Source organism: Strongyloides ratti (assembly GCF_001040885.1).
Source record: "Strongyloides ratti genome assembly S_ratti_ED321, chromosome : 2".
In the NCBI taxonomy this organism is placed as follows: Eukaryota; Metazoa; Nematoda; class Chromadorea; order Rhabditida; family Strongyloididae; genus Strongyloides; species Strongyloides ratti.
The window spans coordinates 14816128-14834065 of record NC_037308.1 but is presented as its reverse complement, the minus strand read 5'-3'; the positions used below and the strand labels follow the sequence as shown (position 1 = coordinate 14834065).

The following is a 17938-nucleotide window of genomic DNA, read 5'->3' as shown; positions in this document are numbered from 1 at the left end:
TTTATAATATTATAACCTTATATTTATATTAATGATAATTTGGTTTATAAATATTATAATTTTTAATGATATAATGTTGTTAAAATTTAACTTAAAATATTTTTAAGATGAATAAAGTTTTATGAAATAAATATGAAAAATGTCAAGGTTGTAAATATGTATTGAAACCTGTCAATATTTGTTACTTTTTTTTATATAAATATTATGTAAGTACAAGACTTATAAAAATAATATTATAGATAATATTTGGAAACTATTAATAATACTAAAAACGTTACATATTAATATAGTAGAAAAAAAATGTTCAAACTTTGTCTCACAATGACATTGATCAAAATATAAAAAAGTTAATCAAAAATATTACTTTGTATTATATACAGAAAAAATTATTATAATAAGAAAATGTTTAAAATAATAATTTTACCAAAATAAAACATATTTAAAATCAGGAAGTATATGTTTTAGGCAAATTGTTTTCTAGTTGGTATATAATTATTATTAAAATTTGAAAATATGTAAGTTAATAGAAAAAAAACAACATAATTTATTTAGAATAATTTTTTATATTTATCAAGAATAAATTATTGTAATTAAAAAATTATTTTTTTATTATAAAATTATAGAATTTATATTTAAAAAAAAAGAAAAGTCATATATGTAATTAATTAAAATCTAAAAATAATTGACATTTAAATGTAAAGAAAAAATATTAATCTTATTTTTACTAATAATGTCAAAAAAAAAAAAATAATAAACAAGAATTGTTTAAAACAACTTTTTTGAAAATAAAAAATTTAATGGATAACAATTTTCAGTTGACAAAAGATTTATTTTTTAAGTATTAGTAAATTTTTTATAATATTTTTCTATATGTAAAAATTTATTTAAAAAATATTACTGAAGATTGAAAAAAATATATATACAAAGATCAGTCGACAAAAATGAAACAATATTTAATCAAACTTTCAAAAAAAAAACGATATTTGAAAAATTATGGGTGAATGAAACAAAATTTTAATAATTTTTTTAATATTAAAATTTGAATAAAAGTTGTTTTAATCTACTATTTTTAATTTATGATAGAGTAAAAATTTATCATTTACCAATTTTAAAATAAAAGTTTCATTCATAGATTTTTTTTCTATAACAAATGTAATGTTTACTTGTTTCTTAGCAAGTTTTACTTATAATTAAAATATTAAATAATTAATAATGTTACAATTAATAACACTTTTTTTTATCTATAAATATTCTATATAAAGCATTAAATATTTACAAGATGTATATTTTATTGTTTCTTATCAATGGATAAAGAATTTAAGGAGGCACATTATATTGCTGCAAAAGAAAGATTTGAGTCAATTAGTCATTTCAACATAAATGATAAATCACTTCAAAAAATAAAAAATCTACCATTTTGTAGAAAAGTTGGTGATACAAATTTTCCAATTTATGCAGATAATATTTCTGTTGAAACTACTAAAAATATGATATTAAGAGATGATGACATCATTGTTTCATCATATCCAAAATGTGGAAGTACATGGGTTCGTCAAATTGTTCTCCAACTTGTCGATAAAGATTATTGGGAACGTGGTGTTCGTAAGTCATTTTTTTTTTAATTTAAAATAATTATCAATTTTTAGCACAATATTTGATTTCACCAACAATTGAATGTTTTGGTTCAAGTGTCCTAGATTTGTACCCATCACCAAGAATTATGAAAACTCATTTCAATTTAAATGATTGTCCTAAAAGTGATATTTCAAAATACATTTACGTTGTTCGTAATCCAAAAGATGTAATTGCTAGTTATTACAATCATATGAAAAATTTAAGTTGTTATGATTTTAAAGATGGTAAATTTAATGATTTTTTCAATTTATTTATCTCACCTGAAATGGAATGGGGAAAATATTTTGACAATGTCAAATCATGGATTCCATTCATTGACAAACCTAATGTACTTTTTTTGATTTATGAAGATCTTTGTAAAGATTTACCAACAAATATTAAAAAAATAACATCATTTATTGGTGGGGATGTTGGTAGAAAATATGAAAATTCTACTGAAATAGAAAAAATAATTAAACGTAGTTCTATTGACTTTATGAAAGCAAATAATAATCGTTTCACAGAAGATGACAATCAAAAGTATGTTTGTTATAATTTAATTAATATTTATTAAATTTTAGAACTCCAACTTTTATTAGAAAAGGTGGATCTAGAGATTGGAAAAATTATCTTTCAAAAGAACAATCAGACATAATTGATGAACTTTTTAATGAATATTTTAAAGGAACAAAACTTGAATCATTATGGAAAGAAGAGATGAAATTTTAATTCATTAATCTTTCAATGAATAATATACTTAACTTTTTGATAAAAAAATAAATTTTATCTATCAATTTTTTTAAAAATTACACATTATCATAAAAAAAAATTGTTTTATTAATCATAGATTAAAAATAAAGTATAATATTATAATAAGAAAGATTAATTTAATAGTTAAAAAAATTTTATTAAATGGTTCATATTAATATTAAGTTACATATTCAAAGTAGATATTATATTTGATAGAATAATAATAATTATTAAATTAAGATAACCAATTTAATATTTAAAAATAATATTATTAAAAGAATAATGATAAAATTATTAATAAATATTTGAATATAATAATTTCATTTAATTGTGGTTACTAAATATTACAAAAACTTTTTCAATTTTATCACGTAAATTGATTTTAAAAATTAGTATTAAAGTTTTGTTTATTTGCTTTTTAGCATAAAGCATTATTTATGTATATTTGTACATTATTAAAAATATATAATTTATTAAAATAAATCATCCAAAAATGTTAAAATATGATGACAAAATATATAATATTTTAATATGTAAAAAATAAAAAAAGCATAAATATTTTACTTGTTTAAAATTTTTAAATTTTTAAATAAAAAAAAAAGACAATTATTAAATCAAGTTGAAATATTACTCAAAAAAAAAAACAATTGATTAGCTATAAATAAAAAAACTTTTTGATAAAATGACAAACAACTTCAAATAATTATAAAAATAATTATTATAAACATATAATTTAAATGTTATTACCTTGATTATATATGATAAATAAAGAAAAGATTTATACAAAATTTGTCTTTATTAAGCGAATAACTTCTATCAAATGATAAGAAAGTAAAAAATACGTACAAGTTAGAATAATAATACTTGTTTATCTAATAAAGTATATAAAGAATATTAGTTAAATCATTTTATCAAAACATTAATTTTAATAATTACCAGAATATTCTATCTTTAAAACTTGAAATTTTTTTTTTTCATTTCAACTAGTGAAAGTATATGTTTATATTATAATTAAAAATACTATCTTTTTTAGATTAATATTTAAAAAAATTATATGATTTATTGTATATTATTTTTTTTTAAAATTACTTTGTTATATAAACAAAACATCTTTAATAATTATATATATTTAGACGTCCAAAATTTTTGTTTTAATTAAAAAATTAATATTATTTATATAGAAAAATTTTAAAAAACTTTTTCAAATATATTGTATTGTTTTACTACTACTAACTTTAAAATTAAGTTAAATCAAGATGTTTGGTGATTTAAAAAATATCTACAAATTTGCTTTTCAAGAACGTATTCTTACAATGGTTGATTTTTCTGGAAATCCAGAAGGTTTAATAAAAGAAGGAAATAATCCTTTATATAGAAAAATTGGAACAAAATTATTTCCATCACTTTGTAGTAAAGAATCTATTGAAAGTAGTAAAAAAATGATAACTAGAAATGATGATATATTTGTTGCATCATATCCAAAGTCAGGAAATACATGGTGTAGGCATATTGTACTACAATTAATTAATGATGATTATTTTAGTGGTTTAGTTGGTTAGTTTTTAAATTATTTTTTTTTTTTTTAAATTAAAATTGTTTCTTAATAGATCAATTTTATGAATCACCTATAATTGAATGTTTTGGTGGTGATATTTTAGAATTATTACCATCACCACGTGTATTAAAAACTCATTTTGATTATGATGATATACCTAAGGGTGATGGAGTTAAATATATATTTACTATACGTAACCCAAAAGATGTGATTGTTAGTTATTATCATCATCATAAAAATTTTGAACACTATCAATTTTCGGAAGGAGACTTTAATTTGTTTTTCAATCTTTTTATGAATGGAAAAACAGAATATGGTTGTTATTTTGAATACTTAAAAGGATGGCTTCCACACATTAATAATAGTAATATACTATTTATTAAATATGAAGATATGTCTAAAAATTTAGAAGGTTATATTAAAAAAATAGGTAATTTTATTGGAGGAAAAGCAATTGATAGTTTAAATAATGACAAAAAATTAAAACAAATTATTGAAAATAGTAAATTAGATAGTATGCAAAAAGGTGTACCACAAATAGTTATTGAAACAACAATGTAAGTCTATTTTTTTTTAAATAAAATAAGATAATTTTCAAAAAAAATTATAGGAATCCAAAATTCTTTAGAAAAGGTTGTTCAAGAGATTGGAAAAATTATTTTACAAAAGAACAATCTGATATTGTTGATAAAAAATTTAATGAATATTTTGGGAATACGGATGTTAGCAATTGGTGGATTAAGGAATTATCATGGGAATAGAAGAAATAATATACACATACTTATTATGTTTAGTAATCATTTATTTTTGATTGACAAATAGTTTAATGTCATTTGACTTTTCAAAATAAAACTTCTGATAAAATCATTAATTAATCTTTGATGCAATTAAATTTTCATTGAAAAATATTTTAATATAGATACTAATATTAATTTATGATATCTGTATAATGCCCGTTAAATTGGTTCAAACAATGTGTGTTATTCCCATAATTTTCTATAAATAGTAAACTTTTTAAACTTTTTTTTTCTTTCATTTTTAATTTCAACAACTATTAGTAATTTAAATAAATAAATTATACTAATTTATTATGATAGATAAAAATGCTTATATTGAAAAAGCTTTAAATAGAATAAAAGAATCTATTTATTGCATTGATGATAAAGATGGTTTGATTGAAGAAAAAGGTAAACCATTATTTAGAGAAGTTGATGGAAATCTTTTTTTTTCTTCTGGAACTACCAAGTCTATTAGATCAGCTATGACAGCAAAACTTCGTGATGATGATGTTATAGTTGGATCATGGCCAAAATCTGGCTCAACTTGGATGAGGCATATTGTTCTTCAATTAGTTAATGACAAATATTTTAATGGAATAACAGGTATAATTAATACTCTAGTATTTATATATTTCTTTAGATCAATACTTAGAATCTCCAATGATTGAATTTATGGGAAGTGATATAATTAGTTTATTACCATCTCAAAGAATTTTAAAAACTCATTTTGATGTGAAATGTTGTCCTATGAGTAACATTGCTAAGTATATAATTATTGTTAGAAATCCAAAAGATGTTTTAGTAAGCTTTTTTCATCATATGAAATTAATACCATCTTATCAATTTGAAGATGGTGATTTTAATATATTTTTTGAAATTTTTATAACTGGAAAAATTGAATTTGGAAGTTATTTTGACTATTTATTAGGATGGCATTCAAAATTAAATAATCCTAATGTTCTTGTAGTTAAATATGAAGATTTATATAATGATAGAAAAGTTTATATCACTAAAGTAGCTAATTTTATTGGAGGAAAAGCCTTAGATAGAATAAAAGATGATGATAGCATTAATAAAATTATTAATGAAAGTACTGTTTCAAGTATGAAAAAGGATATTGAAAGATTTACTGGAAGAGGGTCAAAGTAAATATTTTATTTTTTTTTAAATTATAAATATAATTTTTTTTTAGTAATAATTGGTTCATTAGAAAAGGTGGAGTTGGTGGATGGAAAGATTATTTAACAGACGAACAATCTAAAAAAATTGATGTATTATTTTACGAGAAGTTAAAAGGAACTATATTTGAAAATATGTGGATTGAAGAAATGAAAAGGTAAAAAAAAATTTTTTTTTTTAAAATCAATTTATGAAATGTTACAAAACTAGAACATTCTTTCAAATTATTATACTATCATATATAAATAATATACATAGAAACTATTTTTGTTAAGTTTTTTTAAATTTCCTAAATGTATTAGTATGTAAATATTAAATTAAAATTAAAATAAGTTATTGGATCTCTTTTGGAGTCACTGATGTACTGAATTTAAAAAACTTTAAATGAATAAAGTATTCAAAAAATTTTAAAAATTAAAATAAAATATAGTAAATGGAGCATTTGATAGTTAATAAAAAGTAAAAAAAAGTTATTGAAAAAATTTTAAAATCATTTACTTTTTTTTTATTTATTTATTTAATATGTTAGTTTAAAATTTATGTAAAATCATTATTGTATTTAAAAAAAAATAAAACATACATTTAATATTTGAATTTTCAAAAAATTTCTTAATAAATACGTGACTTTAAAACTAAGCCATTGATAATTATATACAAAATTCATCCCGTTTCAAATGCTATTGAATGACTATAGTGTCATATTCAATTTTCAATAAAAGAAAAATTTTTTTTTGTCACAATTTTTTACTCAAAATTAGAAATCTAGAAATTTTCACCAATTTTTATATCTCTGAAAATAATAATTTTATAGGTATGAAAATTAATATTCTAGACCTACTTCCAAATATAAATCGAATGAAACTAGTTCCATCTTCATAGAATAAGTATTTGCTGAGATACTGAAAAGTCGGGAACAATGAATATTTTAGAAAAATTTCCGCCTTTCGTCATATCTCGCTTCATAATAAAGATAAATGCAATCAGATTTCTGCAATCGTCTTCTAATGAGTTTTCATATGGGGTCTACCTTCAAAATATTTTTATACCTTTAACCACTTTCGAGATATAAAAAAATGGTGACAATAGATTACGCGCGAAAAAATACCAAGTCTTATATCTCAAGAACGGTTGAAAATTAAAAAATCTTTTCAACGTAGAGTATACCTTAAACAACGAAAGAAGCCTAGCGCATCAAATTTCATGGACCTGTGACCTCATTAACTTGAGCTATCACTACATTCTTAAAACCGCTTTTTTTAAGAATACTTCTTATCATATCTTCATTTTTAGAAGTCCTATAAAGATGTGAATAGGCTAAATGAATTTCTCGTAAAAAATTGACCTAGAATAAAGTATTTATTTTTAAAATTTACAATACTATCATAGAAATCAAAATTTACAAAAAAAATATTCCCCAATTTTGCCCTCATCTTTGAATCCTTATAACTCCTAAAGTTTCAATTTTTGAATATTGTTGATTATATTCAAAATTCATCCCATTTCAAGGGCTATCGAATGAATATAGTAACATATTTAATTTCCAAAAAAAGTTGCTTTTCTTTGTTAACATTTTTAGAGGTAAAGTCGAAAATTTAGAATATTTTCAGCCAATTTCTGAATCTCTAAAAATAATAATGTTATAGCTCTGAAAATTAATATTCTAGACCTACTTTTGAATAGAAATCGAATGAAGCTAGTCCCATCTTTATAGGGTAAGTATTTGCTGAGATACTGAAAAGTTGGGAACAATGAATATTTTAGAAAAATTTCCGCCTTTGATCATATCTCGCTTCAAAATCATGATAAATGCAAGCAGATTTCTGCAATCGTCTTCAAATAACTTTTTAATTAGGGTCTACCTTCAAAATTTTTTTATATCTTAAATTACTTTTGAGATATAAAAAAATGATGACAATGGATTACGCGCGAAAAAATACCAAGCATAGTATTTCAAGAACGGTTGAAATTAAAAAAAAGTTTTCAACGTAAGGTATACCTTAATTTATGAAAGAAGGCCAGCGCAACAAGTTTCATAGTTCTGTGACCTCATTAACTTGAGTTATCGCTAGATCCTAAAAACTTTTATCTAAACATATTTCTTATCATAACTTCATTTTTAGAAGTCCTATGAAAATATAAATAGGCTTAATGAATTTCTCGTAAAAAATTGATCTAGAAAAAAGTATTTATTTTTAAAATTTACAATACTATCATAGAAATCAAAATTTACAAAAAAATATTCCACAATTTCGCCCCTCAACTTTGACTCCTTATAACTCCTTAAGTTTCAATTTTTGAATATTGTTGATTATATTCAAAATTCATCTCATTTCAAGAGCTATCGAATGAATATAGTGGCATATATAATTTCCAAAAAAAGTTGCTTTTCTTTGTTCACATTTTTAGAGGTAAAATCGGAAATCTAGAAAATTTTCAGCCAATTTCTGAATCTCTGAAAATAATAATGCTATAGCTATGAAAATTTATATTCTAGACCTACTTTTGAATAGAAATCGAATGAAGCTAGTCCCATCTTCATAAGACAATTATTTGCTGAGATACTGGAAAGTCGGGAACAATGAATATTTTAGAAAATTTCCGCCCTTGTTCATATCTCGCTTCATGACGGAGATAAATATAATCAGATTTTTGCAATCGCCTTTAAATGAGTTTTCAAAAGGGGTCTACTTTCAAAATTTTTTTATACCTTTAAACACTTTCAAGATATAAAAAAATGGTGACAATGGATTACGCGCGAAAAAATACCAAGTCTTATATCTCAAGAACGGTTGAAAATGAAAAAATCTTTTTAACGTAAGGTACATCTCAAATTACGAAAGAAGCACAGCGCATCCAATTTCATAGACCTGTGACTTCATTAACTCGAGTTATCACTTAATTCTTAAAACCTTTTTTTTAAACATATTTCTTATCATATCTTCATTTTTAGAAGTCCTATGAAGATGTGAATAGACTTAGTGAATTTCTCGTAAAAAAGTGATCTAGAATAAAGTATTTATTTTAAAAATTTACGACATTATTATGGAAGTCGAGATTTGCAAAAAAATATTCCTCAATTTCGCCCCTCAACTTTGAATCCTTATAACTCCTTAAGTTTCAATTTTTGAATATTGTTGATTATATTCAAATTTCATCCCATTTCAAGGGCTATCGAATGAATATAGTAGCATATTCAATTTCCAAAAAAAGTTGTTTTTTTTAATTTTTATAAAAAAAAATTCTTTAATTATTTATTTGTTTTTTTAGTATAAAAATTTTATTATATCAACATTGTAATTTCAAAAAAATTTATACCCATGTATAATATTCAAAAAAAAATTTTTACGTACATTTATCTTCTTAATTTTGTCTATATAATAATAATAAGAAATTTATTTCTAATAAAATTATACAATTAAAAACTAATTAAAAACTGTAAAATTCTTATAATTTATAAGATCATCTTCTGAATAAATCCATTTACTTATTTTATCCATAATATTTTTACATTTATCATAAATAACGAAGCATACTCTTGCTTTTAATCTAGCTTTCATACTAATACAACTTTCTAGATGTTTTTCCATTGCTGGACCATAAACAAATGGTAATGACATATTTATTTGTTTTTCTACTAATATATATCTTCTGTTTAAATTTTTTCTTTCATTTTCATTTATAATTTCAATTTCTGGAAGTTTTTTAGTTTTTTTAAGAATATAATTTGATCTTGCGTGAAGTAAAATAGCTTGATTTGATGAAAACTAAAAAAAATAATTTTTATTAAAAATTATATTACATACCCTATAACCATCTGATAATTTCTCAAATTGTGGAATATGAAAACCAAAGTGTGAAATTTTATTTGTAAGCATAACTGATTTCCCAAGAACATTTTTTTTATCAATAGATAGATAAGCTTTTTTATGAAAATTAAAAGATGGATCAATAATAGTATTTTTGTATGAAATATGAAAACTCTCAAAGTTAAAAAAATTTTTATTAGGTTGACGTGAAATTGCACTTTTGATAAAGTTTAATATTTTTTGTTTTTTTTTATTCTTACTATATATATAAAAATATTCATCAATATCCATAACGGAAATATATTTTGAATTCATTTTATACATACAGGTATTTAAAAATATTTTGGATCCCATACCATGAGTTAAATTAGCTGGATTCATTGATTCTTTTATTGGATAATTTGAAACAGGATATAATATAACAAGTTTTATTTTAACATAATACCGTAATAAATTATATACTTCTGGTGATAAACTTTTATAATACAGTATAATTTTAGCATTTCCTTCTCTATACCAATTTTCTAAAAATAAAAACATTTGTAACCAATTATTATACCAATAAAGAATTGGAACACATATAGTTAATCCATTAAATGGTTTACTATTAGCTGATTCTTTACTAACATTAAATACTTGTTTAGATTTTGTAATAATATTGATTATATTAACTGTAGTTACTTTTTGAGCTATTTTCCATGGAACATTAAAATTTACATAATGAACTTCCATTTGACAACGATGTTCAAATTTTTTACAAATTGCTCTATCAAATATTCCAATTTTACCAGGATAATACTTATTATTTATTTCAATATATAAATAATTATTAGGTCTCTTATTAATATATTTATTTAAACAGTGTCCCATAAATAATCCTTTTATTGTTGTATCTTTAGCATCAAAATAATTTCTAGGAACAAGAAAAATTTCATTAAAAAATAATGTTTCTTTATTTATTGTTAATTTATTATTTTCTTTATTAATAATAAATGTTTCATTAGTTGATAAAGAAACATTTGGATTAAAAAATAAAAATAAAAGAAATATAAATATTATCATTTAATAAATAATAAAATTTAAAAATTAAATTAATAGTAAACTACCAAAAGTTTCTGTTGTACTTTGAAGGTTAGTTAATTTTTGAGTGCAATCTTTTATTAAAAATCTTCTTATTTAAATAATATCACAGTTTCATATAATTTTATTATTTCAAATCATGTATTCACTTCCGTATTATCTATATACTTATAAACGGATGTAGCCAATGCAACTTAAGTTGAAAAATAACGTAATAATAAAATCCTGTTATAAACATGTCTATAATTTATATTGTGATTTATAGTATAATAATTTAACTATATAAATTTTTACTTATATAATTTTTCATAACTTATAAAATATTGTTTGATTAGAATCTTTTATTAAACCGTTATAAAAACTTTTATATTACAATGCATGCTATTTTGGAATATATCAATTTTATATAAAAAAAAAATAATAATAATTTTATTTAACTTATTATAAATTTTAAAACATTTTTTTATATGAATTTTTATAAGTATTATAGATAAAAACTATTAAAATAAATAAAGTATGATAATAATTAATTAACTATTTTAAAAAAAAATTTTAATTAGACAAAAAAAATAGCAATTAAGAAAATTTTATTAAAGAATATATTAAAATGTCTCAAAATAATATCATCATAAATGATGATAATATAATTTATCAAATCTTAAAATTTTATTGTCATTTAAACAATTTATTTGCAATAAAAAAAAACAAACTTTTTTAAATAGATTCATTTTTAATATTATAAAATATTATAAATATCATTATTTATTGCAACAGAATTGTTTAAATATAATTATATATATAGACATTTTTTTTTCTTTGATCAATGTGAATAATAATTATTTTATGGTATATGATAATGTTAAGAAATGTATACTTTCATTAAATATTCTCTTAATGTATGAATATACATTGAATAAAAAAGTTTAAGATTGAGGTCATTTTCCTTAAATTTGTAGATATAGTTGCTAAAAAAAATTTTATAATAATAATTAAATAAACAAAAAACAAATTATCCTTCAAATAACGTTTAAAGTTTAATGAAAACTTTTTGGACTATAAAAGACTAATTTTAATCGTGTCAAAGATATACTATATATTATTGTTTTAATTTAATACAAATGTTTATTTTATTAAAAAATATGATTTTATTCTTTTGTACTATACTATTATATATTTTAAAATGTAATGCTAACAATCAAACTATATTAAATAATAACAAAACAATTTTATACAATAATTTTAAAATATCTGTTGAAAATTTAAAAAAAAATTCTATAATATCTATTTGTAAACAAAATAAATATCCAATTCACAATAATTTTCCTGAATTAAAATCACCATATCGTTCTCAAAATTGTATCTCAACATACATAAATAATTTTGTTCATGTTGTAAATGGTTTCATAAAATATAAATATAACAATCCTGTAATTTCTTGTAAATATCAATGTAATTATCAAGATGGAGAATCCAAAATTAATATGGGTAGTTGGAAAGATATTAATAAATCTAAACCTGATTGTGATGTTTTTGAAGTTCAATGTAAAACTACTTTATGGCCTTATTTTTTAGTTTTTAAAGATTTATATCTTCAAATTACTAAAACAAAAATTAAACCTATGAATGTTACTTTTTTAAAAGATTCTTATAATATTAATACTATTAATAACAAATATAATGTTCATTTAATTATATTAGATTCTATATCATACTATAGTGCACTTAGAGGATTGAAGAATACAATAAGTTACTTAGAGAAAGAATATTCTGGTGTAACATTTAAAATGCATAATAAAATAGGATCAAATTCACAACCTAATGGTCATGGATTTTTACTAAATAGAAGAATATCAAGTTTACATAATTTTTTAGATGTAAAAAAAACAAAAGTTTCTGATTATGAAGCTGTTGGGAAGACAGGTTGTGATGAGTATATTGATGATCAACCTTTTATAGCAAAATATTATCAACAATTTAATTATACTATACTAAGTGGTGAAGATTTTTTAGATACAGTTTTTACTTCACATAAATGTAAAGGATTTAAATATACATATGCTCATCATTCAACACGACCATATATTTTAAGATTATATGATCAAAAATATCCAGATAATTTATCATATCTAACTCTTCATAATAGTAAATGTAAAGGATATATAAAATATCAATTTAATTATTTAGAAGAATTTATGAAAACATATAATGATTCAAAACAATTTTCTTTTACATGGATTACAAATATTGCTCATGAACATCTTACTGGACATTATGAACATGATAATTATTTCAAAAAATTTTTTAAAACAAATAAAAAATTATTTGATAATGGATTTCTTATATTAATGTCAGATCATGGTTTTCGTTTAGGAAATTATCGTAATACTGAAATAGGAGCATTTGAAGAAAAAAATCCATTTCTTATAATATCTCCACCAAAAGATTTAAGAAATAATAACAGTGAGGTTTTAAATAATTTAAAAATAAATTCAAACAAACATACATCACATTTTGATGTTTATGCTACAATGCTTGATATCTTAACAGAAGGTAGTAGGACAAATTTTAATAATATGACTTATTTTAATTTTACAAATATTATCAAAAATGATACAATTAAAGGTACTAGTTTATTAAGAGAAATAAATCAAAAAAGAACTTGTTATTCAATGGAAATAACCTCAGAATATTGTTTATGCACTGAAAATTTTATAAAATATAATCAAACATTTAAAGACACAATTTTATATGATGGAAATATAGTTAATAAGATAGATACAATTACAGATAAATTAAAAGAAAATTTTATTGTTACAATTAATAAACAATTAGAAAAAGGTAACATAACAAAATATTGTAAAAAAATGACAGAAAAAAAGAATGGGAAATTTGAATTAAAGTATCTTTATACAGAAGATAAACATATAATATTTTACATCAAACAAGAAGTTTTACCAAAAGGTATATTTGAAGGGTACATTAATGAAGATGGTAATGTGATAACTTCTAGTATTGAAAGACTCGATAGATATGGACCATATGCTGAGCAATGTGTTCCAAAAAATCCATATAAAAAATTTTGTTATTGTAAACAACAAACTTCTGCTCAACCAAATAATGATTTTAACAAAATAAACGAAAAAATTCAAAAATTTTTCAAAAAAGCTTTAGAAGATATAAATTCTTTTTTCAAAAAACTTTTTCCATTTAGATTATAATAAAGATTAAAATATATTTATAAAATAAATAAAATTACCAAATAATAGTATTTTTAATTCTTCAAATTAATTTTTTATTATAAAAAAGTTAATCTTATTTATAAAATTTTTGTAATATTAAAAAAAAGTTAAATTTTATTATAATTTTTATTTATTTTAAAATTACTGTATTATTATAAACAATTATTAAAAAACTATTTAATTTAAAATTTATTATATTTTTAAAAAAAAAAGCACTATTAATAACAGATATAATTTTCTTAGAAAAGACATTAATTTTAACAGTTTTTTAAATATAAGAGTTAAATATAAAAAAATTTTAAAGATATAATTATTTTATGCATTAACTCTTCTGTTGTTAAAAATTGATTTTTTATAACCTAATTCATTATATGCTTCTAAAAGATCATTATCAATAGAATAATCTTTATTTTGAGCTTTCATAGTCATTCGACCACGATCAGCATATTGATTAGCAATGTAGACAGGAGCTGGTAAATTAATTGGTAAATTTACAATTTGATAATCATATGACAAAGCATTTGTCAAATTTTCAATTTCATCAATTGAATAATTATTATCATCATAAAGAACACAATATCTAGGTGTTTTAGAAGTACCTTGAATACCAGAATGTGAAGTAAGAAAGAATTCACAAACTTTTGTTCTTACAACATCATTATCAACAACTGTTCCCGGAACAACATTTTGATTTGGTGCTCTATCATTAGAATTAATTTCTTCTTTAAAAAAACGTAAATTATGATTCTTCTCAATAATAATAAAAGTTAACTTGGCATTTGGAGCATAAGTTTGTAAAAGATATTTAACATAAGAAATATCCCAACGCATATATTCATCATATTTGCCTTCTGAACCTGATGTTCTATATATGATAACTTCTTTTGGTTGGCCATTAAATTTTAAATAATTTTCAAAAACTGTTTCTAAAATTCGAGCATAAAAATAGATTTTTTTATTATCTTGATATTTTGTAAAACAAACATCTCCCACAAATTCAATAGGATTTTTGGTAGTGTTAGCAGCAAATCCTACAGTTGATAATCCATCAAAAGTACCACTTCTTGTATGATTAAAACCAATTCCAATAATAAGTTTATTTTTATTAACAATTAATTCCATTTCTGAATTTATTAAATTATAATTTAATCCACCAACTTTAATATTAGTTTTCATAAGAATATTATCTAATGTTTTATATTGTTTTTTAAATATTACATTCTTAACGGTATTTTGTCTTAAATCTTGAGTTGTTACATTGTATTTTCTTTCATATAATTTAATAAATTGATGCATTTCTGTTAATTTATCAGGTGATAAAAATAAAGCAAAATCTGCTTTTTCTTTATTAAGATAAATAAATAAATCTTCAAGATGTTTCTCATTTGAAGCAACTTGTTTTATTTCATAACAATCCTCAATATAAATACCTTTTTGTCTTGCTTGACGTGTATAAATATCAACAAATTGTCTAATATCAGATATTGTAAGTTTTCCAATACCAACTGGTTCAAAATAATAACATCCCCAATTAGTAATTTTTGAGGGTATAATAAATTTATCTTGAGAACCAATATCCCATGATTTATTATCGACTTTGGTATTAACAAGACGATTATTTGCATAAACAATTTTTGGTGATTCCAATATACGTCCAGAAACTTTTATTGGATTATTTTGTACTGTTAAATTATGATAATGAAGAAATTCATTATTTGTTACTTGCAGAGCTTTAAATAAACGTTGTATGTCAAAACGTCTAGTAGAAGGATTTGTAGCACATGCTTTTATTAAACATCTTATTTGATCTGGTGTTTGAGATTTTTGGTTAACTCTTTGATAATCTGCAACTTCTAAAAGTTCCATTGGATAATAATTTAAACTTTTTGTCTTTTTACCATCTTCATTTTGTTTAATTTTTTGTATTATAAGAGGATGTGATGGAAACTTTAGATTAATATTATATTTTTTTAAATAATATTCTTGAACTGTCATTTTTTCATTATTAATAATAATTTGTCTAGTATCAGCTCCATAATCATCAATATCATGAATAGTTATTTCTTTTCCATCTAGATGAGTACAGTGACAAACTAATCCTTTAAAATTATTTAAAATTTTTTCATAAACTGTTCCACAAAATTTCATTTTTTCAACTCTTGCACCTGTTCCAGGTCTTGTTATCATTTCATCAAATTTTTTAATCAATAATTGTGGTGCATGAAATGCAGTTCTTATAGAATCAACAACATAAATAAGGCCAACACTATCATTTTTTATATTACCAGCTTGCCTAACACTACTAAAACTTCCCATTCCAAGATATTTTGCATCAGGAAGTGGTGGCATATCACATTCTTTAAATTCATATTTTTCTGGATTGATAAGATAACTTTTACCATTGTTATAATTAGCCCATTCCTCATAATTTAAATTTTTTTTGATATCAACTAATAAATTAAAAAATTGCATTCCTTGTTTATCATTAACAGAGTCTTTAAATAAGCAATCAGAAGCATCAAATTCACTGGTAAACTTAAATTCCAACTCAACTTTTTGAAGATTTTCAAGTGATTTAGGTGAAAGACTTTTAACAAAAGGAATGTACTCATAAGGAACAACAACATTCCATAATCCTTTTTTTGATTCAACCATTCGTTTAAGACTATCATCAGTTGTAAAAAATATGCGATGAAAGTCAGATATTATAGAATATTCTGAAATTTGAAGTTGATCTTGCAAGATATGTTGAATCATTGGAAAAAGTTTGATTATTATTATTTTTAATGTTTGAAAATAATAACTATAAAATAATAATTATAACATTATATTTTTTAAAACTTACTCTTTCATTTTAAAACCATCAAATTGTGTTTTATTAAGTTCATATCTTATTACTTGATCATTTTTTCTTTTCATTGAAATAATAATTCCAACATCAAATTGATAAACCCATGTTTTAGCATTATTTCCAGATACTTCAAAAGCATTAGTAACAATATTTGTACTAATTCCAGAATGTCCGGTACCTTTAATGGGAGCATATTCAACAGTACCTTCAGGAATCTGTAAATAATTATATATATTAAAAAAATCGTAGCAAACTTACATCGAAATATTTTAATAATTCAGAAGGTAACATATTGTCAAATTTTTCTACATCTACACTTCCACTAGAACTTGGAAATTGTGGTGCTGGAGCCATTTTTTAAACTAAAATTATAAAAGAAAATTTTAATTAATAAAAGAAAATAAAATTATAAATGTAACGATAAAGATAAAGTGTAAATCTATTACAAAAAAATTTCCAATGAAATGAAATAGATAATTTTAATTGAAGTAATGAATTGATACAACTCTTTATATACTATTACGATGTAGAAATAATACCAATGAATATAATCATTTTTACTTAAAAGATCAAAGAATATTATGTTAAGAAGAGTGTGAAAAAAAAACTATATTAAGATTTTTACAGGTACAAAATACATTGTTAAATTGTTACATTGAATAGATTCAGTATATTTAAATTTAGAAAATAATTAATCTTCTTATTGACTGATCAAAAAACTAACATTCAAATATTCATATATAAATTTTTTTTTTATACTTTTTTATCGATAAATTTTCATAGGTCTTTTATGATAAAAAGAAACCATTTGATGAATTGTGTAATAATATAATTTTATTTTTGAGTAAATATTATTCAAAAATAATGAATTGTTAAAATCTTTAATAAATATATGTAATAATGTTAGTTGTAACATACCATACTTATATTAATTATTGATAACTGTTATAATCTATTGTTAAAAATTTGTCCCAATCATCAAATAGTAATTCATTAATATGAAAAAAGAAACAATTAATATGTGAAATATTTGGTAAAAATAAAATATACTTTATATAAATCTAATTTAATAATTATTAAAACAA

General features: G+C 21.1%; 6 protein-coding genes across 6 annotated transcripts; 4 read left to right on the top strand and 2 right to left on the bottom strand.

Annotated features, from left to right (window-relative positions):
- Nucleotides 1-1304: 1304 nt before the first annotated feature.
- Nucleotides 1305-2343, top strand: SRAE_2000472300 (Sulfotransferase 6B1; the record flags this gene model as incomplete). Its single annotated transcript, XM_024643633.1, has 3 exons — nucleotides 1305-1602; nucleotides 1647-2154; nucleotides 2196-2343. 3 exons carry the CDS (start codon nucleotides 1305-1307, stop codon nucleotides 2341-2343), a joined length of 954 nt encoding a protein of 317 aa, XP_024509282.1.
- A 1277-nt stretch (nucleotides 2344-3620) lies between these two features.
- Nucleotides 3621-4680, top strand: SRAE_2000472200 (Sulfotransferase 6B1; the record flags this gene model as incomplete). The annotated part of the gene is made up of 3 exons (XM_024643632.1): nucleotides 3621-3918; nucleotides 3972-4476; nucleotides 4530-4680. 3 exons carry the CDS (start codon nucleotides 3621-3623, stop codon nucleotides 4678-4680), a joined length of 954 nt encoding a protein of 317 aa, XP_024509281.1.
- A 329-nt stretch (nucleotides 4681-5009) lies between these two features.
- On the top strand, nucleotides 5010-6038 carry SRAE_2000472100 (Sulfotransferase 6B1; the record flags this gene model as incomplete). The annotated part of the gene is made up of 3 exons (XM_024643631.1): nucleotides 5010-5301; nucleotides 5339-5843; nucleotides 5891-6038. The coding sequence occupies 3 exons, from the start codon at nucleotides 5010-5012 to the stop codon at nucleotides 6036-6038; spliced, it is 945 nt and encodes a 314-aa protein (XP_024509280.1).
- Nucleotides 6039-9299: 3261 nt separating this feature from the next.
- SRAE_2000472000 (Domain of unknown function DUF23 domain-containing protein) lies at nucleotides 9300-10553 on the bottom strand (the record flags this gene model as incomplete). The annotated part of the gene is made up of 2 exons (XM_024643630.1): nucleotides 9300-9641; nucleotides 9681-10553. 2 exons carry the CDS (start codon nucleotides 10551-10553, stop codon nucleotides 9300-9302), a joined length of 1215 nt encoding a protein of 404 aa, XP_024509279.1.
- Nucleotides 10554-12244: 1691 nt separating this feature from the next.
- SRAE_2000471900 (Protein of unknown function DUF229 family and Alkaline phosphatase-like, alpha/beta/alpha domain and Alkaline-phosphatase-like, core domain-containing protein) lies at nucleotides 12245-13981 on the top strand (the record flags this gene model as incomplete). The annotated part of the gene is made up of 1 exon (XM_024643628.1): nucleotides 12245-13981. One exon carries the CDS (start codon nucleotides 12245-12247, stop codon nucleotides 13979-13981), a length of 1737 nt encoding a protein of 578 aa, XP_024509278.1.
- Nucleotides 13982-14317: 336 nt separating this feature from the next.
- SRAE_2000471800 (Protein argonaute-2) lies at nucleotides 14318-17207 on the bottom strand (the record flags this gene model as incomplete). Its single annotated transcript, XM_024643627.1, has 4 exons — nucleotides 14318-15855; nucleotides 15901-16805; nucleotides 16848-17068; nucleotides 17112-17207. The coding sequence occupies 4 exons, from the start codon at nucleotides 17205-17207 to the stop codon at nucleotides 14318-14320; spliced, it is 2760 nt and encodes a 919-aa protein (XP_024509277.1).
- Nucleotides 17208-17938: the final 731 nt, after the last annotated feature.